The sequence below is a fragment of the Chionomys nivalis genome, chromosome 3 (genome assembly GCF_950005125.1).
Source record: "Chionomys nivalis chromosome 3, mChiNiv1.1, whole genome shotgun sequence".
Taxonomy (NCBI): Eukaryota; Metazoa; Chordata; class Mammalia; order Rodentia; family Cricetidae; genus Chionomys; species Chionomys nivalis.
The window spans coordinates 1,523,415-1,547,856 of record NC_080088.1 but is presented as its reverse complement, the minus strand read 5'-3'; the positions used below and the strand labels follow the sequence as shown (position 1 = coordinate 1,547,856).

At 45.9% G+C, this 24,442-nt stretch overlaps 1 protein-coding gene across 1 annotated transcript in view; it reads right to left on the bottom strand.

Annotated features, from left to right (window-relative positions):
* The window catches only part of Dscam (DS cell adhesion molecule), a 544,090-nt gene that overhangs the window by 73,457 nt on the left and 446,191 nt on the right, over positions 1-24,442 (bottom strand). Inside the window, exons 18-21 of the mRNA XM_057763777.1 lie at positions 22,736-22,976; positions 21,163-21,309; positions 16,057-16,212; positions 11,148-11,281 (exon numbers count right to left, since the gene is read on the bottom strand). Of these exons, the coding sequence (XP_057619760.1) occupies positions 11,148-11,281; positions 16,057-16,212; positions 21,163-21,309; positions 22,736-22,976 (678 nt within the window). The remainder of the gene's footprint in view (positions 1-11,147; positions 11,282-16,056; positions 16,213-21,162; positions 21,310-22,735; positions 22,977-24,442) is intronic.

Genomic DNA, 24,442 nt, shown 5'->3' with positions numbered 1-24,442 from the left:
TTCGGTGACGATTATTCTTAGTAATAACAATAATCTAAGTACAATATACAGCACTAAAAAGGGTTAATATAGATGTCCATTACTCTTTATTGAAAAATACCTGAAGTCCACTTAATTCCTTAAATAGCACAATATGCTTGTATTAGGCCAAGTCAAAGAGATCGGATATTTACAAAGCAGGATTTCTTTTTTTTTTTTTTTTTTTCTTTACAAATATATTTCCAATACATTCAGGTATGAAAGGTAGTGGACCAATTCCATCTGAACTGGGAGAACCCCCTATTTGCCGTCTCATGAATAAGCACAATTGAGCATGAATATGGTTAAAATTAGATACATTACAGGAAGGGACATGTGTAGTAAAAGAATGGTTGCCTGTCAATCAAAACAGAGCACCTCCAAAACTATACCTACAAACAACCAAACCCCTCCTTCTCCTGAACCCAGTAAAAGGCTCGAATTAGTAATTGGGGCCCTTGAGTACTTTTTTACTCTCGCTTGGGTGGCTTAGGCTCACTTGCAGTGTATCCTTTATGATTCACAGTATCGACAAAGCAGGATTTCTGAAAGGCGCCAAGGCTGGTCAGGAGGGCATTTCAGCCGAACCATGCTGATGGTTATAGTGTGATGATGGGCAGGACACAGAGGATGCCTAGGACATGAAGCTTTGGGGATGCTAGGACAATGTCGGACCCACCTGTCATTAATTACATGGTTGCCTTGGGCCACAGGGAGACAGCCAGTAAGAGAGCCCTGATACATGTCATGGGCTCAGGAGTCATTTGACTCCTGAGGGTGCAAATGGGCCCCAGGCCAGGCTGGTTCATGATGATGCCAATGGAACAGACAAGGCGCAGTCTAAGCCTCTTTATCTAAGATTTGTCTAAAAGTTAAAATCAATTTTAAAGGGCATTCTAGCCTACAGGCACTAAGGGAGCTGTGGGCAGCAATGAAAATGAACATTCAGGGTAGCCTCTACTGCCTTCAAGGCTGAGTGCAAGCCACGTCAAGAACTATTGTTGGAAGCTCATCTCATAGAATGAGCAAGCTCTCTGATGTGCTTGCTTTTCCACAAATGTCATTGGCATGTGTGCTCAGATCTCCCTGACTCTGAAACGTAAGACTGGTTTCAGGATTCCCAAGCCAAGGTAATCTCCACCCTTCAGGTACAGCCCACTAACATTCTAACAAATCTGGTAGCACCAAGAGCTACTGATGACAGTCTGAAAACTACAACCAGAATCAGCAGGAGGATCACACAGTGATTGGTGGTTCCATGGAGGGAAAGAGCTTTTTATTTGTTTGCTTGTTATTTGTTGGTTTTAAGACAAGGTCTCACTATGCAGTCCAGGCTGCCATGGAACTGGCCATGTAGACCAGGCTGACCTTGAACTTACAGAGATCTGCCTGCTTCTCCCTCTCTTTGCCTCCCAAGTGTTCCCACCATGCCTGAAAGAAAGATCATTTCTGAAGGATGAGCTTTTGGGTAACCACACATGGCTGGGGACATGGCCCAGTGTGTAAAAGGATGAATTAACAAACATAAGAACCCGAGTATCAATTTTTAACACCCACATAAGGCCTGTTCATGTAGTGTCTATAATCCCAAGACTGGGAGGCCTTGGAAGGTAGATTCCTGGAGCTAAATAGTCACCCACTCTAGTCTAATCAGGGAAGGTGCAGGATCCATGGGAGACCCTGTCTCCAAAGGAAAGAAAAAATAAGTTGGAGAGAAATAGACACCATACATTGACCTCTGGCTTCTACAAGTACATACACACATGTGCATGCAAACACATGCATGTGCACACACAACAGATGTGCACACACAAAAGACACACACACACAAGCATGGAAAGTATACAGAAGATTTAGAATCATATCCTTTAGAATTAGCCATGAAGTATAGAGGAATTTGCAGGGAAGCTTCCAGAATACAGATCCCAAGAGTTTTTATAAACCAGAATTGATTTCTCATGACTGGTGTGCTTAAACGCATCCTTGCTTCTGTGAAATATTTCCAAGTTTTCTACAGCCCTGTGTTTGGTGTCAGGATACTAGAGGTTAGAACTATGTGTGGTCCCAAGAATACAGAAGACCCAGGAAATGTCTGAACCAAGAAAAAAACTCAACAAAGGTCTTATGGACTTGGCAAATTGCAGATGTGTAAATGAAGCACAAAGGTCTATTGTTAGCCGGACTTGGGATGCTGCCATCATGTCTAGTTTTGCTATTCAAGAACAAAGGGACCTACAGGCAGGTCACTGTGGGAGAACAAAGGAGGAATGTTTTCATGCCAGCCATGAAAAGGTTCAGGCATGCAACCCTCATTCTTCTGGTGTAGAAAATAGCCAGTATCTGCAGGATGCTTTCCTGTCTTGGTAAGGAAAAGTCAATATATGGTTCCATCTCCCTTGGGTGACTCAAAGTCACAATCTATAAAATTTAAACATCCATCTAGAAATCTCTTGGGCACGTTGGAGACTAAAACTCTCTCTTGTACATCAGAAACAGCGGCTGGGCCATGCTTATGTGGCCATGCTTGACTGTTTTAGTTTTCTATTGCTGTGACAAAGCTCCGTGACCATGGCAACTTAAAAAGGAAAGAGTTAAAGGAGTTTACAGTTCCAGAAGGTTAGAGTCTGGATCATCAGTGTGGAAAACATGGCAGCAAGCAAGCAGACATGTTGCTAGAGACACAGCTCAGAGCTTACTTCCTTATCATCAAGGAGTAGGGAGAGAGAAACAGAGAGAGGATTGGGGAGAAGGGGAATGGGGAAAGAGAGAGATAATAGAAATGACTTGAGGTTTCAAAGCCCACCCCCCAGTGACATACCTTCCCCAACAAGCCATGCCTCCTATTCCTTCCCAAATAGTTCCACCAAATAGGATCAAGCAGTAAAATATATGGTCTATGGGGATCTCTTGGTCAAATGACCACACACACTAAGGCACAAGGTCGAAGTCATAACAACGGTGAGATTGAAACCCACCATTAAGAGAAAACCCAGGCAGGGTGGGGAAAGACTGTGGGCCTTCAGGATGAAGCTTCATGATGCTGGCCAGCTGCACTGTCTGATTTTCAGATTCGGTAACTGAGTAAGGCAGTAGGGTAGCTCCTGCACAAGGCACTCATTAGAAATAACTGGTATAAATAATATTTTTGAAAATGTGCATTATTGAAGGTAGGAACCCAGCCAGTATCTACAGAGATACAGCAGAGAGATAATTCGTAGGGTGCCATGGTGCTTAGCTGATTTATTTCCTCTGGTTAGCATCGTGTGTGTACGTGTGTGTGTGTGTGCATGGAAAGTCTGTATATATGCATGTGTGTGTGTAAATTCTGGATATATACATGTGTGTGCATGCGTGTGCGTGCGTGTGTGTGCGTGTGTGTGTGTGGTACATGTGCTTGTGCAGGCCAGAGTTCAACTTCTGGTGGCATTCCTTGAGAGCTGTCTATTTTATCTTTGTGAAACAGCCTATCAATAGGACCTGGGACACATCCATTATACCAGACTGGCCAGCCCTGGGATCGTCCTGTTTCTACTTCCCTGGAACCCCCAATTCTGGAATGATAAATACAAACCACTGTCCAGTTTTTTTACTTGAGTGCTGGGGATCAAAATTCAGCTCCTCAATTGCTTTACCAACTGAGCTGTCTCCTCAGCTCCATATCTTTATTCCTGATTCACCAGGTAACAGGGGCTTCCTTGAAGTCAAGGCTACACTCATGTCCTAAGACACTGGCTCTGGCCATTGTCTGAGGCATATAGCCCTCTGTGTGCTCCTGCACTACAGTGTGCTGCAATCGCCACTCTGCTGTCCTCTGTTCCCTGCATAGAATGGGGTCCTGCCCTGGCACCTTCTGCCTTCTCTGGGATTGCTGAACACATGCTCTGTTGATGCCTTCTGGGGACCTTCTGGGTAGGGAAGACTATGGTGATGGCTGACTAGTGATTTCTGGGGAAGCATTAAATTCCCCTATCAACCTTTCTAAGATTTCTTTCCCTCTGTCATAAGTCCTGCCTGGGTGTTTGCTGGAATGACGGTAACATAGAGCTAAGTCAATATTAACTTACAATAGGCATGAGCAGGAAATAAAGAGAAACCACTTGCTGAGAGACCACTAATGCACAGCCTGGCTGCATGCAGCAGACTCGATTTCTGCCCAGGCGTGAACCCAGAGCCTGGCTCAGCGCTTTGTGTAGAGTGGTGTTCCATTCATTTCTGGATTTGTTGAACAGATGAATAAGGGGTGTGTTAATCAGCCAATCTGATAAGTAGTGATAGACAAGGAATCAAACCTAAGTCTGGATTCTAGTCGGAAGATAAGAACATGGTTAGAACATTAGCAGCCCTAGGAAACAGGAATGAAAGGGCGAGGATGAGTCTGGGCCTATTGGATGTGGCATACGGGTCGGCTCTCTCTCAAAATGTAGGTGTTAGGAAATCAGACACATAAAACCAAGTGTCCCACAGGATGGAACCCATAGCTGGCCCTGTGGCTAGATACATCACATGCCGTTGCGGATGAATCAGCAAGTATTAAACGAATTCCTAATGACTCATTGCTACACACTCAGAGATAATGCATCCCGCAGCTTTCATCAGGGAAGGGTCCTCTTGCAGTAGATGTCGATTAACACAAAGACACACAACTGACAACATGTGGAATAGGAGAGCCTACAGAATGCCCAGCCCTAGCTGGATGTCTATACCATATACCTTCCTCCCAGGATTCAGCCATCACCATGGAAAAGGAGAGCAGAAAGACTTGAAAGGCCAGAGGAAGTGGATAATTGCAATGAAATTATTTTTTCTGAACATGAGAGCACTTGCCCATTTGAATTCATAGCATCCAGGTCAGCACCCAACCCAAGCGAGACAAAAATCCTAGCATGTGGAGGGGGTGGGACACATTGGTAGCTACTGGGAGAGGGGAGTTAGTTTTTGTTAAAGGTGTGGCTCCCTTTTAGGGCAGCAGTTCTCAACTTGTGGGTCCAGACACCTTTGGCAAACCTGTATCCACAAAAAAAATATTTGCATTATGAATCATAACAGTAGCAAAACTACGTCTATGAACTAATGATGAAAATAATCTTATGGTTGTAGGTCATCATAACATGAGGAACTGTAGTTAAGAGGGACAGCATTAAGAAGGTTGAGAGCCACTGCTCTAGGGAATGGGCCCACATCCAAGCATATTATTTGCAGTACAAATTGGACTCAATGGGTTTTTAAAAGAGGACAGGAAGTTGGAATGGCAGGATGCAAGAACGTGGATCTGATCAAAATACACTATACATAATTCTCAAGGAATTCATAAAATGCTATTTTTAAATTGTTGCCAGGGATGGAGATAGAAATGTGAACTCAGCTTCAGGTGATCGTTAATTGGTGAGCCAGTGATGCTCAAGATGGGAAAGAACTCAGAAAGGGGACAGGGGAGAATGCTGGGACACACTTACACATCAGAACGCTAAACCAAGTAAAGCTGGAAGAACACTGGGAACACTGGCGGGGCTCTGCTGCAGACCAGGGGCTGGGGCAGTGGCATCGCCCTCAGCCCAGGGGCCACTTAGACACCATCTAACATGGTTTCCCATTAAGTTCTTAGCTGCACTTTCTCTGTGAGGTACTGTCCTGGGAAGGCAGGGACTTTGTAGGAGTCATGTTCTTCGCTGCCTAGAACCCTGCTCACGTCTCATGGAGGGAAAGCCTCACTGTCTGGAGTCAGCTGGAGAAGTGGGCTGGAGCCAGCTCCCTCAGTAATGTGTATAACACACCTTTCACCTGCAGGAACTGGGTAGCATTTTATGTCTGGAACTTTTTTTGAGAATTTTTTAAAAATTTATTTTTTTTTTGTCTTTAATACATCCCAACTGCAGTTTCCACTCCTCCACTCCTCCTACCACCCCCAAGCCCCTCTCCCACTGATCCACTCTTCTTCCATCTCTTTTCAGGAAAGAATAGGCCACCAGAGATATCCACCGAGCACAGCATAACAAGATGCAATAAGGCTACGCACAAACCCTCATAGCAAGACTGGGCCAGGCAACCCAGTAGGAGGAAAAGAGTCCCAAGAGAAGACAAAAGAGTCAGAGACACCTGCTCCCACTGTTAGGGGTCCCTTAAAAACCTCCGAGCTGACAACCATGTATGTAGAGGGCCTAGTGCAGACCCATGTGGGTTCCATTACTGCCGCTTCAGTCTCTGTGAGCCCATATGATAGCTGAAACCTACTTTTAAAGGCTACCACAAAGGACCTGCTGTACTTCAGTGGGTGGAATGTTTTCTAGACTGCAGGAAGCCCCAAGGATGAGTCCAGCACATGCTAGTATTGCAGGGTAGATGTGGGAGGAAGTCAGGTACATAATAAGTTTAAGCCAGCCTGGGTTACACGAATCTTTGTCTCAAAATAACAAAACAAAACAAGATATCATATCTGAGATGGAAATAATTGATGGAACTCACAGCTCATGGATGATAGAATTTTAATGATTTTTATAGGTCTGTTCTTCATCGATGGGGAATTTCTGCTGCTTAATTTCACATTTCCGAATTTAGTATTATGAAGTAGATAGCGACTATAGCTTTGTGCTCATCTATATGTTTTTCATGGGTGAATTTAATATATTTTTTTACAGATGGAATTTAAGGAAAATGCAGCTCAGCTACTTCCTAGTCTGAGACTATAAAAGATTTTTGTTTTACTTTATGCTTTTTGCCTACATGCATGTCTGTGTACCACCTGAATACTTTTGTCCTTGGAGGCCAAAGAGGACGTCACATCCCCTGGAACTTGAGTTACAGGTGTCTGTGAACCGGTATGTGGGTGTTAGAGAAGTTCGTGTCCTAAACCACTGCTCCATCACTCAAGCCCCTAAAGAGAGACTTTAAAGGGTTACCTCATTTCTTTGGTTTGGATTGTTTGTAATAGTTTATATTATTTTATTATTATACCATTGTTACTTGATAGCCTGAATCTTGAGGTTCTGATTACATGAATTTGGAGGCTGGGGTGCTGTTCTCTATCTTTGGGAGGCTAGTGCATTTTCTGGGTGCTTGAAGTGAGAAGAATATTTTATTTGCTCTGCATTTAGATCACCAGGAAACAAACCTGGCTAATTTACAGTTACGGTGACATGTCTGGACACCTTCAAGGTCTCTAACATTGTTGTCTTTTCTGATATGAACTGGGCAAATAGTGTGATATACCCTCCTATTGTTAGATGGGGGTTACATATGGGAGAACAAACTGCCCCTTTTAAGGTGGTCTTAGAGAGAAACGGAGCTCTGCTAGGGATTTAGTGGTGGGGGCATCATCGAGGAACTACGCCAAGGACTCATAAAAGAAGATCAAATTAGAGGGCACACCATGTCTTGATTTATCTTCCCGTGTTCTACATTCAACTCTGAAATTATTTTAAACACTTCAGACTGATTCAGACAAGAAAAATGACAGAGCTTGTGCTGCCCTCTGCTGGCCATCACTACACATAGCATGGATGTTCAGGTCACAAAAAGAAAATGATTATTATGTTTTCTGACTAGTGTTCACAGTGCTGGAAGTTGCCACACATGCTACTGGAGGAGAAAAGCAATCATAAGTCTCACCCAGCTAGGAACGCTGTGAGCTACAACAGCAACCTGCCTGTAAGATACGCCTCCTGTTGGTCCAAATGTCATGGGAATAACCAACCACTTTAAAAAATGGATTTAGGGTCCACTTTAGGAGATGGAACCCACCTCTGACACTGTTAATAGAGGTCAAAAGCCCAAGACTTGATACATTGTGGGCTCTAGGGAAAAGCCAGCTACTATTCTGTTAAATTAACAGCAATGAAGCAACTCTGAAATACTGTTCCACCCACAGATTACTAGACTGTTCAACTTCATCAGGTTCTTCAGGAAATGGTAATTACCACAGATACCCACAACTGGACGATGTGCAGAGAGTGAGAGACTCTGGAGCCCTCAGCCCTAAACGGACTGTCTTTACCAAATTCCTCCCTTCACGGTTCAGAGATCTATGTGGGACGGGAGGGAAGACTTTGGGGAAACTCCAAGGAAACGGTGTCTTCTAGACACAGCAAGGCTGATGCACATAGGAAGCACTCAGAAGACCCTCACCTGTCCAAGCCAGACAAAAATCCCAGCACAGAGAAGGGGAGGTGACATAAAGTCCTGGTCCGAAGCAAGAAGCCATCTGCACTTGATAACTGATGGGAAAGGGAACGTTAGCTTTCTTCAATGTAGTGTCATTGGGTATACCAACCACACTCCAGGGCAGGTCAACACAAAATGGGCTCTCTCTCTCTTCTCTCTCTCAGGTTCCCTGGTGCTGGAACTGCAGGCATGCGCCGCAACACCAGCCTTCCACTATTTTAATCTTATTTCATATGTGTGTTTGGCTGGGTGTGTATTGCACCACGTATACACAGGAGCTCATGGAGGTCAGAAGAGGGAGTGAGATCCTTTGGAAGTGGAATTAAAGGGGATTGCGAGCCACTATGGGGGCGCTGGGAACTGAACCTGGGTTTCCTGCAAAAGCAGCAAGTGCTCTTAACTGCTGAGCAGCCGAACTAGCCCAACCTTTTGCATTTCTTAATATCACCAAAAGTCAATACAGAAATAACTTTAGAGTGGTTTCAAGGCAACAACCAGGTTCTGTCTCCTGTTACCTTTGAGAAGGCTCTAGTGTGTCAAAGTGCAGGACAGTAAGAATCCTTTATGTTCATTCTATGACTGCTGGTGCATATGACTCTTCCTTTTTACTATAGTAGGGATGTATGCCAAGTGTGTGTACATGCATGTGTGTGCACTGTGTGCATACCTATGTGTGTGTGCTGTGTGCAAGTGTGTGCTGTGTGCATGTGAATGTGAATGTGCTGTGTTCATGCACATGTGCATGGATGCGTGCATGTGTGTGTATGTGTGGTGTATGCCAAAGGTCAACCTTTAGTGTTAATCTTCAGGTACTGTCTACTGTCCACTTAGATTTCTCAAGGACAGAGTCTTTCACTGGGACCTGGAACTTGCTGATAAGGCTAGCTGGCCAGCCAGTGAGCCCCAGGGATCTGTCTGTCCCCACCTCTCCAGGACAGGGATAACAGGCATGTCCCACCACGCCCAGCTTCTTACATGGCTTCCAGAGATTGAATTAGTGTCCTGTGCTTTACAAGAGCTCTAGTGACAGAGCCATCTCTCCAGCCCCTGTGGACTTAGCACTCTCTGGTACATCTGTCCTGTGAGCAACTATCGCCAGCCAGGCTGCATTCACATTCAGAGGAGGGGAGCAGTCTGGACTGAGGGAGTGTTCTCTGAGCTCTGCCAGTGTCCTTCAGCTTCTTACAGTCAAAACAGCAAAGCTGAGAGTTTCAGCAAACGGACGGATGGATGAGTGGCGAGTGAAGGAATGGAAATAAGGAAGTGGTTGGAGCGGACAGCGAGGGTTCTGCCCATCAGAGATGATTTGCCTTCTCTTTTGAAGACTTGGAGACATGCTAGGACCAATGCTAAACTCAGGAGCTGTGGTGAGGAGTCGGGCCCAGACCCTTGCAGAGAAATAGAACAGCAGGCGCTTCCTCCTGGTAGAAGGCTGGCCTTTCTCTCTGAGTTTCGAGAAGTGGGCCCAGTGGCTGGCAATAGCATACTTGACACATAAAGAGCTCACAGACAGTCTGGAACCCAGCCCTGACCGTTTGGGATTTAAACTGCACTTCATGGCAGAGGCGGGTGGTGGTACACACAGAACACACGTGTGACCGTCTCTGCAGGAGCTGCAGCTGCCCAGACACGCACAGGGTCCCTGGCTCCTACCCACCTACCCACTCACACTGTGTCTGCACACCACGCCTCAGGCTCCACACTCCAAGAGAGTCTGGACTCAGGAAATGCATCAGTTAAATGAAAGAACTCTTAAATAAATTTGGTGATATTGTCCAGTCTCATGGAGGAAGGCAGTCCTAACACCCCCTCTCACATTGACAGAAATTGAGACATTTGGAATCGTGAAGCAAGCCAGTCACAATGCAGAAAAGTGTAGAGGATTCTGCTGATAGGGGTCCCCAGGGTTGTCACATTTACAGGGAGGGAAAGTAGCTCCTGCCTTCAGTTTCTGCTCTGACCGCCCTCTGTGTAAGTCAAATGAGTAATTCCCTGCCTATCATGACAACAGAAACCTCATTGGGACGCCTTAGCAAACAGACTCAGCTAGGCTAGCTGGCCAGTAAGTTCCAAAGATTTGTCCATCTCTGCCTCTCCAGAGCTGGGATCACTTGCACTACCACACCTGACTCTTTTTGTGGGTGCTGGGGACCCACTCAGGCCCTCATGCTTGTCTGGAAAACACGGCTGAACCATCTCCACAGCCTGGCTACATGTTTCTAAGTTTTATGCCAGGAACAGGGGATACAAAGATGGGTTAGACATCATCCCTACATTTTGAAATTGCCTTAAAATCTCCACGAGAGCATTGTAAATCTGAATGCATTATTTTTATATTTTCTTTTCTCCAAATCCCCCTCTTTCCTGATATGACTTGGTATCTGGACACAGGAAGTTCAAATTGATAATTATTACCCAGCATTGCTAACAGCAGCGATAATAAGTAGTAGGGTTTGAAATGGTCTGTGCATTCCAACTCCCAGCGCCTTTACCAGGCCTGCCGCTGCTGTTGCAGAGGGCACATGTCCCTGCTGACAGGCCTTGCCCAGCAGGAATAGTCCTGTAGCTCCTCAGCGTGAGATAGGTCAGGGAGGGAGGGCAGGCAGGAGCATGTGGGGGAGAGGGAAGGAGGGAGCGAGTGCATTTAATGTGGAGCCCAACAGTGCAACCAATAGGTGCTTTCCAGTGAGCAACAATTAAGGCACAATTACGGCCTCTGCACTGGGATTCTGATAAGTGGGTGGCAGTGCCTGGGAAGCTGCCAGATAGACAGTGGCTCCCGGCAACTGCATCCCCTCTGATGATGCAGGGCTGCTCTGGAGGGAGGTGTAAATGAGGACTTTGCTTTGTGTGTGGAGACAACCCCACAAGAAAAAAACACCAAGGAGGACAAGTGGGAGGGAGCCAAAGAAAGAGCATCCTCAGTGAGGTCCTGGAAAGGGGCTGGAAAAACACCTGGCTGTCCAGCAACTTACTGTGGGGTAGGGGTGGGAGCAGAATACGGTGTACTTCCGGATGATGCCGTTCAGCTTGAGCGGGGGCAGCCAGGACACAAAGACCATGGAGGCTGAGGCTGCTGCTGCCTTGACGCCAGCAGGAGGACCTGGAACTAGAAAATCCGGGGTTAGTCACGGGGTGGAAGGAACCTTGAATGGTCGCCCAGGTGACAACCTTTCCCCCAGTGACTGTCTGGTGGCCTAGCCCCTCTCTCTCCATTCAGCTCTTTGAGGGTCAGTTTAAGGGTCCCAATGTTCCTTATTTATACACGGAGTCCTGACCCCAGTGACTCCAGGTGTCACTGTATTTGGAAATAGGATCTTTATAAAGGCGAGGCCCTGCTGAACGCTCAGCAACAACTGGGCACCTATGTCATTTTCTCTAAGGTGCGAGGGAAATTGGGAAAGAAAGGATAGAAAGAACATTAGGCCTGGCAGCTGGACTGGGATCCTTTAAAAGAGAGTCTAGGGGTCAGAGACTGTGGATGTCAGAGTTCTGTGAAGTCAGAGTTTTCCTGTCCTCAAGTAAACTGCCAGGCTGGCGTGGGGTGGGAGTAATGGCAGGGGTGAGCAGTGAGGGCAGGGGTGAGGGGTGGGGATGAGGGTGAGGTGAGGGGTAAGGGTGAGGTGAGGGGTGAGGAGTGAGGGCAGGGGTGAAGGGTGGGGATGAGAGTGAGGTGATGGGTAAGGGTGAGGTCAGGGGTGAGGGGTGAGGACAGGGTAAAGGGTAGGGATGAGGGTGAGGGGTAAGGGCAGGGGTGAGTAGTGAGGGCAGGGGTGAGGGTTGATGGCAGGGGTGAGAGGTGAGGGATGAGGGGTAGGGATGAGGGTGAGGGATGATGGCAGGGGTGAGGGGTGGGAATGAGGGGTAGGAGGGAGGGGTGACAGGATGCAGAGGGCACACCGGCTATTGTGTTGTTGGCTTCTATCTACTGCACAGAGCACATTCTCACATTCTGAGGTGCTAGAATTCTAGGAAGGGCTGATGTCCTCACAAGATACAAAACCTGCAATGCCTATTGAAAGACTACATGACTGGTGATTGTGTGAACACACAGACAGACAGACACACACGCACGCACGCACCATTTTGGGGTTCACTAAGATACAGTCACACGTTGGCATACTCTCTGTTGTGGTTTGAATAAGAAATATTCTCTAAAGGCTCCTTCTTTGAACACTTGGTTCTCGGTTGGTAGCTCTGCTTAGGAAGCTGTGGGAAGTTTAGGAGGAGCAGGCTTCCCTGAGTAAGCAGTGCATCACTGAAGTGGGGGGCATGTTGAGAGTTTGCAACCTCATCCTTTCTGTTCTCGCTCTTGGCTTCTTGTGTGAGGAAGCAGCGTGATCAGCCAGCTTCCTGCTCCTGCATTGTGGATTCCCTGACTGCTCCCATGCCTTCCTCACCGTGTTGGGCTCTGCTTTGGGGAACGCATACAAAACAAACCCTTTCTTCCTGACGTCACTTTTGTCTGTAGGTTTTCTCACAGGAACAGAAAAGCAACCAATACACGCTCCATGCTTTTCAGGCTACACAAAGCTCGGGATACTGGTAGCCAAAGGAGTCTCAGATTCTGTCATGGGTGTCTTTACCCTCACTCAGCTTTACCTTTCAATGTCTCACCAGCAAGGAGCTGCCCTCGTGCCAGTGGGGTGGATGCAGAGATCACACATTCCGTCTACTGCTGGCCTCAGAGGCTCATAGGCATTAATGATAGGCTCAGTAAATATTTAAACAGAGCTGGCTCTAGGTATTCATATACTATGTGTACTTTCTCATGAAGGGATGGAGGTTGAGTTTAGCGCATGCCTCGGAGTGAAACTAGCTAATGAAAATTAATAGATTATGTTTTGTTTGTATTCTTCCCTTGCAGAGCTATACTTAGGTTATAGTTTGGGCAAATAAAATGATATTAAGATTCCACAAATGTTTCAGAATTTAGAATTCACCCACTCAAAATAATAAAGCTGCATAGCAAGTCACTCCTTTCGCTCTTTTGGCAATGACAACTGTGTACGTTTTTATTTAACTGAGGGTCCTGAGAAGTATGAAAATTTGACAGTTTTCACCCCAAGAGGATGGCCATGGAGACGGCACTACAACGTATGGATCTGAGACTTTTATGCTTGGACCTTTGGAAATGACCAGAGGCCTGAGAACATGTCTATGAGTCTAAGAATCTTTAAGGACTGAGAAACTGAACAAGAGAGTTGTTCTCACTGCACAAACACCTGCTCACATTAGATACGGAGTCTCTAATGGTGGTTGGCAAGCACCCTGCTGTGATGGTTAATGTTTTGTCAGCCACAAACAAGGGTCATTTGGGAACAGAGAACACCAACTGAGAAAATCCCTCCATGAGAGTCTGTAGAGCACTCTTTCCAGGCAATGATTGATGTGGTACAGTCCATCACACTGTAAACAGTGCCACCCCTGGGAAGATGGGCCTCCCAGAGCAAGCCAGGAGGAGCAAGCCAGTGAGCAGCACTCCTCCGGCACCTGCATCAGCTCGAGCCTTCAGGTTCCTGCTTTTGGTCCCTGTCCAGACTTTCCTCAAAGATAGAGTGTGATGTGGAGACGGGATAAGTCCTTTCTTCCCCTAGGTGTTGTTTTGATCATGGTGTCTTGTTGATGGTGTTTTGTTCATGGTGTTTTGGTCACAGTGTTTTGGTCATGATGTTTTGGTCACGGTGTTTTGGTCACAGGAACAGAAAGCAAACTAGGGCACCTGCCATTTCTAAGTTATGAAATCTTTTGTTTCTCTCTCTTTCTCTCCAGTCCTTACCCCATTTCACTTCAAAAATGCCAACTTATCCTAAATCAACACCGGCATTCAACCTGTAGCTCCCTTTGTCCCACAGCACCAGGATGAGGGGAATTCACCTCCTCCATGGGGTCTTGTAGAGACATCTACAGTCAATCACACCTCCATACACTGCCTGACCCACGTATAAAAGCAGAGATCAGTGGATGGGCAAGTTAGACCTTAGGCCTCAGGGACAAACACTGAGACAGAAAACTACCGTTTCTAAAACTGGACAATTAATTAAGAATTGATCCCAAATTTCTTATTGATGGGAACTGTGGAGATCTTCCTATTTTATTAGATTTCTGTAGATTCTCCCAAAAAATGCTAAATGTCAAATTTAATGCTACAGATCGATTTCTCTTGAACAATAATTCCAGAGATATCTGTTTCACTATAAGTGATGCTCTGAGGGAGGAGAGAACAAAGAACGAGGTATATAGGGAGGGGTGCAGCCTTCTGTATGTTAGCCTGAGGCATGGTCACTTCACTTCTGCTTTCCTACACACAGTATGCTCTGAGGGGTGTAGCAGCTTGGTTCCCTCTTGTTCTGAGCAAGTAAGTTGCTCTAAGTCTTGTGGACAGCAGGACACCAGCATTCACACAGCTCGCTGACACATTTTAAATGACAGATCCTCTCATTCAGGACTTAGTTCAAGGAACAGTGATTTCCCAAGGAAACTGCATTTTGACTTTAGATTTCCTGAAATGATCCAATGTCATTGAGTAGAACTCACCAACAGCTGCATATTCTTGGGAAGAATGGCCTATGTGTTCTAGAAAAACTAAACCGAGTGAGGACTGACATGCGTGCAGACACCTCTGTGTAAGGAGGCCCGGAGAGTCAATGGAATACGGTGAGGGGGTAGGCGGATGGGACTGCGGGAGAGAGAGCAGGGCATGGCTCCTCTGAAGGGCGAGCAGGGTGCAGGCAGCAGAACGCACCCTCTGGATGTCTGGTGATCGAGAGGATGATGGACAGGGGGTGGGAAGGAGAAGGAGGAGGTCCCATCCCATCCTTGTATCCAAATCTGAGTTCTAAGCTTTGCTTCTAGGGCAAATGTGGGCTGGAATCAAAGAATAGCATGCTTGGGATCCATGCAGTGGAGGGGGCAGAGACATCAAATCTGCCAGTACCAGCGGGTGACAGAATGGGCCACAGTGAGGGTTCTCCTCCCTAACTTGCCCCACTTCCTGGGGATCATGTCTACACAGCACTTGGGTGCTGCATGTCCTGGGTCAGCCTGTGTCTGGCATGACCCGGTGCCAGGAAGCTTCCGGAAGGCCTCTTGCACATCCATTTGATACTGCTTACTTCTTCCTTCACCGAGGAAGAAACGAACTGTCTTTATCACTGATGCTCTGCTGTGCACGGAAGCCGAAACTGCTCCTCAAACAGCTCTGACAAGGACACAGGGAATTTTCCTCAAAATAAAGAAAACTGCAGGCCAGTTTGTGTGGAGCTAGTCTGGAGTCAGAAGGGAGATAACACCTACCTAGTCAGCATGAATCTTTGTAAGAATTCATTTGTTAAAAAAGCCACAAAGCTTTGAATTCCAGCCTTTCTCAAATGATCCAATTCATGTGAAGTAAGACTTAGGACAGTTCATAATTTTTAAGGAAAAGAGCTTACCCTGGTAGTAATTGAAGTTATCTGGATAGAACATAGAACACTCAGCAGGCATGTGAGCTCTGGGATAAAAGGTGACTTTAGTTGAAACAAACAAACAAAAATGATTTTTTAAAAAAAAAGATAGAAAAAGAGGAAGAAGACAAAAGAGGGGGGACATAGGAAGAGAGGTAGAAAGGGGGGGAGATGGGGAGGTGAAGGAGAAGAAGTGGGAGAGGGAGGGGTAGAAGGAGAGGGAAGAGCAGGAAAGTATTTAAGGGGCAGGATTAGGATCAATTACTACATCATGCAGGGTAGCTGGAGCGGGAGGGCCTGACTCCTGCAGGGCTGTGGAGAAGGGCAGTGAAGACCAGAGTGAATGGGGCCAAGAGCAGACTGGTGAACAAAGGCCCCCGGCAAGCCTTCTGACCTGGATCTGCGTTCCCCATCCAGTGCCCACACGTCTATGTCTCACCATCCTCTTTGGTGCGGGTGAAGATCTGCTCACTTCGGACGCCATCCCCTGCACGGGTGAAGGCCAGCACCTGGATACTGTAGTTGGTGTACTTCTCCAGTCCATCCAACTCCAAGGAAGGCTGAGTGGTGGTGACATTCTTAATCTCGCCCAGCTCTGGAGGACAAAACCAAAAAGTAGGACCTCATTATAGAGCCCGTCACACGGCCTGACTGACCTCCTCCCTGTCACACAAGGTACTGGAAGGAGCCGTGCAGAAGAATCACAGGACAGAATCACTAAATACTGTTTACAAGAAAAATAATCACCTGTATCAAAATGTCTGAAAAAAAAAAAACAAACCAAAACAAACACACTGGAAAACAGTAATTTACTCTTGATAAACCAAATTCCAGTGTCACACCGTCACCCTGGGGAGGACTCACACCAGCAGATAGCACTGTGCACCTCTCATTGGTGAGTATCTCTATACAGCTAACGGCTGTTCACTGTGAAACTTCTGCAGTGTGAGGATTCCATATACATATGAAATAACATAAATATAAATATAAATGTATATATTTCACACACACACACCCCCGTGTGTGTATGTTGGTTAATCTTTCACCAGCTTGACATAGCTAGTGTCATCTGGGAGGAAGGAACGTCAGTTGGGAAAATGCCTTTTTCAAATTAGCTTAAGGGCATGTCTGTCGGACATTACTTAAACATTAATGATCAATGTGGTAGGGACAAACCCACTGTGGGTGGGACCATCCCAGGCAGAGGGTGGTCCTGGTTGTCTAAGGAAGCAGGCTGGACAAGCCATGAAGGATAAGCCAGTAAGCAGTGTTTCTGCTTTGAGGTTCTGACCTGACTTCCCTTCATGGTGGACTATAAGCTGTAACCTGAATCAAACCCTTTCTTCCCCAAGTTGTCTTTCATTGGTGTGTTTTATCGCAAGAATAAAAATCAAACTAAGACATCACTTTTGCATGTGTGTAGGTGTGGGGTGCACATGAACATGTGTATGTTGATGTTTGGAATCATCATGCCTCCATCTGTGTATTGAGAGCTGTCCCTGATCTATTGTTGAGGCAGGGTTGCTCAATCAAACCCACAGCTCACTGACCTTGCTTGCCAGAATGCCTTGGAGTCCCCTGTTTCTGCCTTCTAAGAGTGAACTTACAGGTAGGTCACTATGCCATCTGGCATTACATTGATTACAGGGATCTGAATTCTGGTACTCACGCTTGTATGGTGAGAACTTCAACAACAGAGCCAGCTCACAGGTTCATCATTTATATGTGTTTTAAATTCTACTATAGCAGATGCAGATTTTTAGGTACTCAAGTTAATCTCAAATATCTGAGCTAATGGACACGGACAACTTTCAGCTCTGCCCTATATCATTAACTATAGTCTCCTAGGTATCCACAACTGAGCTGGCTTCCACAACTAAACCTGCATCTTGGTTAACCAAAGAAACACTCACTTTGAAGGGTGATGGATAAGTAGTTTGGCCAGATGGTAGAGGATTTCTCAAGGGGTCTGTGTATCAGGATTTCACGTTGTATTTGCTCAGCAATATCGAGGCACTCCTGACTGTGTGTGCTGCCTCACTATGACCGAGCAGACATTGAAAGGAGGTTTGCGTTGGAGCTGATCTGAGTGGCTCAGCACATATATTTTACCTGGGGTGAACTCTTCTCTGCATCACCGCTGAAGTGGCAGGTGATGTGTGAGAACCTCAGCATGTGCTCAATCTGCCTTACTTTCCTGAGTGGGCTCCAAGAGTGCTATTCAGAGCTGGAACACCATGCCTCCACCTCAGGCAGAAGGCACATGGCAACGGAAAGCAAGTGGAAGGATGTGGCAAGTGTCTACACAGCTGTAAAGCCCTGAGTTTCGAACAGAAGCCAGTCCCTTCCAGAGTCAGTGGTGGAGCAGGAGGAGGCCTGGGAGCTCTTGCCCAGGGCCAGGTGTCTGTGAGAAGTAGTTAGCACCACGTGACTGCCATCTTACTAAAGTAGGACTAAGGCGGGAGGCAGGGGCCCAGCAGGCACTTGCTGGGTGGCTGGCTACAGTAAAGGATGCCTTTGATATGTTCCAAAAGTATTGAGAGCTGTATCCGTGGTGAACAAAGGTGGGGACACGCCAGGTCTGCTTCCTCGGGCACAAGCACTGCCCATGGGACCAAGATGCACAGATCAAGCCAGCTCAGCAGTCCATGACTCCACAGCCATCATTTGACAGGCAGCAAGCTAAGGGACAGAAAAGCCTTGCCAGGACAAGGCTAAGATCCCCAAGAGCCTGGACTGTGGAGTTGGGCTGGATGGCCTCACATTTATCACACAGTCTTGGATACCAGGTCCTGGATACCTGGTGAGCACAGAGTGACTGGGCCACTGTAGCGTGTTGCCCATCAGCATCCCATGCAGAGGGTCAGAGGTCAAGAGCCACTTACTTTCAGATTATGACCTGTGGTATATGTGGATAGTGTGTATAGTGCACTCGTAATGCCTGTGAGAAGGGTTTGTCCTGTGTGCTGGGTTAAGATGTGTGTGTTGTGTAGTAACCGTAGTTTTTACACTACGGCATATGTGGCATATGTAGTATGCAATGTGTGTATGGCATGTGTGATGTGTGTTTTTGTCAGGGAGTTTAGCAAAGTAGTGTGCATGGCATATATGGTGTATGGTGTATGTGGTATTTATGGTGTATGTGTGTGGTATTTATTCTGTGTCTTGTGTGTGTATTGTGGTATGTTTAGCAAGTATATTGTGGTGTGTCTGGTGTGTGTAGTGTATGTGTGTGGTATGTGGTATGCGTGATCTATATGTGTCTGTAGTATATATATGATTTGTTGGGAGTATGTGTGGTGTATATAGTTTGAATGGTGTGTGTAATTTGTATGGTATATTTATTATGTATATATACATATATGCATATTTGATATATGTGGTGTGGGGGCAGGATATATGTGTGTTGTGTATATGGTGTGTGTGCATTATATGTATGTTGTATGTGGTGTGTTCATATATGATGTGCATGTGTGAAATGTTCTCTAGGTCTGGTTAGGTCAGGCTTTCTCATGCCACTCCATGCTCAGGCTCTGTGGGATCCAGGACAGTGGAGTTGATGCCATGATAACCATATGGAGTACCTTGCTGAACAAAAGTGCATTTCTTAGAGGCGGCCTCAGGCAGAGACTGCTTATTCTTTTCTGGCCTGGCCAGACCCGAAATAATCACACAGAAACTATATTAAGACATTGCTTGACCTATTAGCTCAGGTTTCTTATTAACTAACTCTTACATCTTAAATTAACCCATTCTTATTATTTTGTATTTTACCATAAGGTTTACTGGTAAGGTTCCAGGGCATCTGTCTCCTTTGGAAGCTACATGGCATCTCCTCAACTCTGCCTACTCTCTCTCTCTCTACATCTCTGTTCAGATTTTCTGCCTGGCTTTACTCTGTTAAGTCATTGGGCAAAAGCAGCTTCTTTATTAAGCAATGGCAATAAAACATATTCACAGCACACAGAGTGGAATCCCACATCAGAGGCCCTCAGGCAGTGCTTCAATTTCTGAGGTTTCTTTCCTTAGCTTTTAGAAGTCGTGAGTAGAATATCTGAAATTAACACTAATCTCACTGGCTTGGCCCTGATTCTCTGAGTGGAAAGAGCCATCCCTAAGAACTGCATTTAAAGATGTGTGGCCATTCCAACTTTAAAGTTTGGTGTGTATAAAGACACTCACAATGTGTAGAACAGTCTCCTAGGCTACGCTGTCAAAAATGGATGACCACAGACATTTTGTTATTCTACACTATGTTCTCTAAAGCTTTTATTTGTGTGAAGACTTCAGTTGCTAACTCTTTTGTTTTGTCCCCTGTTTTGTGGATAGCATCTGCTGATTTGATCCACTACTTGGTCACTACTTGCCACCACTTGGCATTAGTGTCCTGTTCCTGCTAATGAGTTCAGAGCCCTCTGAGCAAGCCCTACTTTCTCCCATCTTATAAGCTAAGAGATGCTCAGTTAATTTGGGTCTACTGTGGATCTGGCATTGTGAGTCTTCCTAGGCTGTCTCCCAGTGCAGGGTAGCATGGGAAGCCTGAGACCCCACTCCAAAAGGAACTAGGCCTGGCAGATGGTTCTGGAAACACAACCCTTAGAATATGCACAGTAGAGGGTCATACACTGGCAGTGACTCATCAGAAGGTAGCATTTGCTATTGTACCTTCACTCCTTCATTTGGTGACAACCGCGAAGCCATCTGTGAGGCCCAGTGTGTCCCTTACTGTTTTGAGATGGGACCTGCTTAGCAGAACAGACACAGTGGTCCTGAGTGAGGAACTAGAGACTCTGGTATTTGAGGTCTTTGCCCAACAAGAAATGCAGTTTATGTCTAGGCAGAAGAGCTGAAGGATGCTCCATGGTAGAGGGGAGGTAGGAAGAAAGGAGGCAGGATATAAGGGGACAGGAAGTGAGGGGTAGGAAGAGAGGAGGTGGGAAGTGAGGGGTGGGAGAGAGGGCACAGGAAGAAGAAGAAGAAGAAGAAAGCCAAGGGGCAAGAAGGGAGGCAGGAAGAGGAGGCATGGTGGGTCCAGGGGCCAAGGCATGGGAGCATGCCAGGAATGGAGACCTTGGAAAGATGTGTGCACTGTCTAAACCTGGGATTTTTGATTTAGGGGCTCCTTATGGGGACAATCACAAGTTTCTTGAGGTGTTCTAGCATTTTCCTGGAGCTCTTACATACTTCTTCTATAGGAACTTAATGTTTCTTTGCTAGAATCTATTCAGAGAAGAAAGGAGCAACATTTAAGGGCATGTTATGTACACATTCTAAATAGAGATTTATGGTTGAAGACGGCTGAAGTTTTGACATAGACACAATTTAGAAAATACCCCAATGCCTAATGTCCCCACCTGCCACTGCCTCACGCTTTTTTTTGGCATGTGTATACACAGGTTCAAGTGTCAGATGGTTGAACAAAGAGAGGAGTTTTCATTGGCAAAGAGTGTGCCCCAGAACCCAATTTCACCCTAGGGAGGGGGTTTTCAGGTTGTGTGAGGCATCCCATGGGAACACACTCAACATCCCCACTGAGTCCTCTTACCTCCGTCCATGAGGTTGGCCCAGTAGATGACCCTGAACCCCTGGAGAATCCCATTCAAGGCCTCCTTGGACAACGTGGACCAGGAGATTGATATGCTCTCTGGTGATGTTGCTATGGCTTGGACATTTTCGGGAGGGTAACTGGGCACTGAAATGAAATAATTAGAACCTATGATAGCAGCAGGTGGGTCTATCAGCAGAGCAACATTAGGTAGGCAGCTATTTTACAATTCTAACATGCAGGACTAAGAGGAAAGTGCTCAATCTCACAAAGAAAGGAAAAAGAGTGCAATTCCCCACAGGAATACTGCAACTTGGGTAAGGGTCTTAAGGCTACACAGTTTCTGTGAAGGGTGTTTCAGTTCCTCCCTCACACTTAGTAACTCCACTTTCAGGAATTGACCCCAGACTTGACTTGAGTGGACTTCAAGTCTGAAGGATGAGCTCACTGCTTGTCTGCTTCGCACTTCCACCGCCCTGGCAAACTATCGGTTTCACTTACATTTAGCGCACACAACACTAGATTAGAAGGCTACGGGGAAATGCGGGAGAGAAGAAATATAACCACGCAGCTGGGGAAGCTGATGAGATAGGGAATCTCATCTCCCCAGCCTCTTTATCAGGAGCATAAGGTTTTATCAGAGTCAAGAGAGAAAATGAAGTCAGTAGTATATGCTATTTACTCATTGATTGATAGGGTCTCTATGCAGCTCCAGTTGACTTGGAACTTGCTCTGTAGACCAGGCTAGCCTCAAACTCACAGAGATCTGCATTATTCTTCCTCTCAGCTGCTGGGATTAATGGTGCCCACCAGTTTATACACTATCTTAGATATTGACTCTATGTTAACTTTAAATGTTGGGGCAAGGAGAGGGTGCCAAACATTAGCTGAAAGTCATGAATGAACAAATGGAAAAGCAGGGCTAAACCCTCCTGCAGAATGTGTAGCTAGAACGTTCTGGTCTTCTAGGTTCTAGTTCTCTAAGCCTTCTCTGGTCTAAATCAAATGGCTCATTGTGCAAAGAGTTTTTTAAATGGCAATGTACTGATGTCACCATGTTGGGACAGAAGAGTTCTCTGTCATCAAGCACTGTTGGGCTGTTTTCCTGCCTTAGAGGAAGTGTGCATGAATTCATTTTCGTCACTAGAGGGCGCATGATCACTATAAGATCTGCTCCAGAGAGCCTGGGACCTTTTTCATGTGTTTTCTCTGGACACAGAATGCTTGAAAATGGAAAGCAGCCATCGGAGAGAGAGAGAGAGAGAGGTAATAACACAATTATATAATATACAGAAAAAATTCCAAAAGCTTCATGATACTGGTTTGGGGAAAGATTTGGAAAATTATATCTCTGCTCTCTAGATGGGGACTGCTTTGGTTTTATTACTATGAAACCTATCTTGTGTTCCAAAATCAAAGAGGAAGATTCAGGAATACATTTGGGCTTTTGATGCAGACCCATCCAGGGCAGGAGTGAATTGATGTGGTGGGTTACTTAGGCCAAGCAATGGGGAGCCGGGCTGCAGGGCAGAGAAAGGAAGTCATGCCACAGACTGTGGATGCCCAGACCTACCATCCTCCAGGGTGGTAGCGATTATCTCCTGAGAAGAAGGTCCTGTGCCAGCCCGGTTGCAGGCCTGCACCACCAGGCCATACTGGGTGAACTTGTTCAGGTTGTCCAGGGTATACACCTCGCTGTCCCCGGTGGTGTCAATACTGATAATATTGAACTGGAAGTTGCCTCCTGTGCTGTACTCCCGGTAGCCTATTTGGTAGCCACGTATGATCCCATTTTGTAAATGTTTCTTGGGAGCCTAAGCAGGAAAGAGAAGAATACACTCAGGAACACTGAGGCAGGAGAATCATCACATGCAAAACAACCTGGGAAAAAAATAAAGTCAGATAACAGTAAGGGTAAGTGCAGCAGCCACAAACTCCCACACAACTCTGCCATGGCTGAAAGCCTAGGCCAGCACTTAGCCCTAACTTCATGGCTGCTTTTTCTTTACATTGATCCCTATAGTCGGTGAAAAGTGTAATTCCTAAGTCAGGCACTGTAGGAAATTAACAATTGCAACTAACAATAGAGACATAATAGAATTAGGTCAACATAATGTCATAAAGGTCATTTAAATTTACAAATTGCTTATTTCTGTAATTTTCTATTTACTATTGTCAGGTCGTAGTTGGTGGGGGTGAGGGTTGTGTAATAGAAACGATACAAAAGAAAGCCACAGGAAGGTCAACGTCTGCAGAAATATTTTTTCCCTGGCTACTCCTCCTTCACCTGCATGCGTGGTATCTGGCCCGACCTCTTCATCCTCTGGAATGCTTACACTATGACCCTTAGTTTTACAGAATGTCAGACACATTTAAGTGGCAGGAGAATAAATCTGAAACTTCAGAGTCTATGCCCCAAGTCTCTAGATGAGGCTGCTGTGGTTAACTTGACTCACTGTTGGGAAGACATTCTAGACTTGTAGTGTTGGAACACATACTTGTCATTTCTCTGTGAGGTAGTCCTCCCTGCTCACCATCAGCTAGTGGTCTATCTAACATCCTCTGACCATTTTCCATCTATCTATCTATCTATCTATCTATCTATCTATCTATCTATCTATCTATCATCTATCTATCTATCTATCTATCTATCTATCTATCTATCTATCTCTCTATCATCTGTTGACCTATCATCTATCTTTTTATTTATCTGTTAGCCATCATCTTCCATCATCTATCATCAATCTATCTTTTTATCTGTTATCCATCATCTATCATCAATCTATCAATCTATCTTCCATAAGTTAATTACTAACCATGGATGCAGATCTCTCAGGTTATGTAAACGTTTCTAAAGCCCAGAAACACTAACAGTGCTGATGAAGAGGGAAAGTTCACAAGAACTCTGAAAAATGCTGACAGGCTACGTGCGTGGCTGCCAGGTCAAGGCCAGCAGGAAGTGGCAAATGAGGTCTGTGAGAAATAGTTCATAGTTACCGAAGCCAGGTGGGTTTGTAAGGGTGGCCTAGGTTCAGCAAGTAGAGTTGGGGCCATGTGGGAGAAGCTGTCAGGAAGAGGCAGGGAGACATGCCCACAGGTGCAGGAGTAAGGCATGATGGGAGGGAGTGGGTGGAATTCTAGGGCAGAACAAGTCTCTGGAAGTCAGCAGCTACATAGAGAAGGGTTCAGATAACAAGAGAACCACAGGGTGCCGAGTAGGGAGACTGAATGAACTCAGCAGATACTGCCTAGCCTGACATGCTCTCCTCCAGGGGAACAG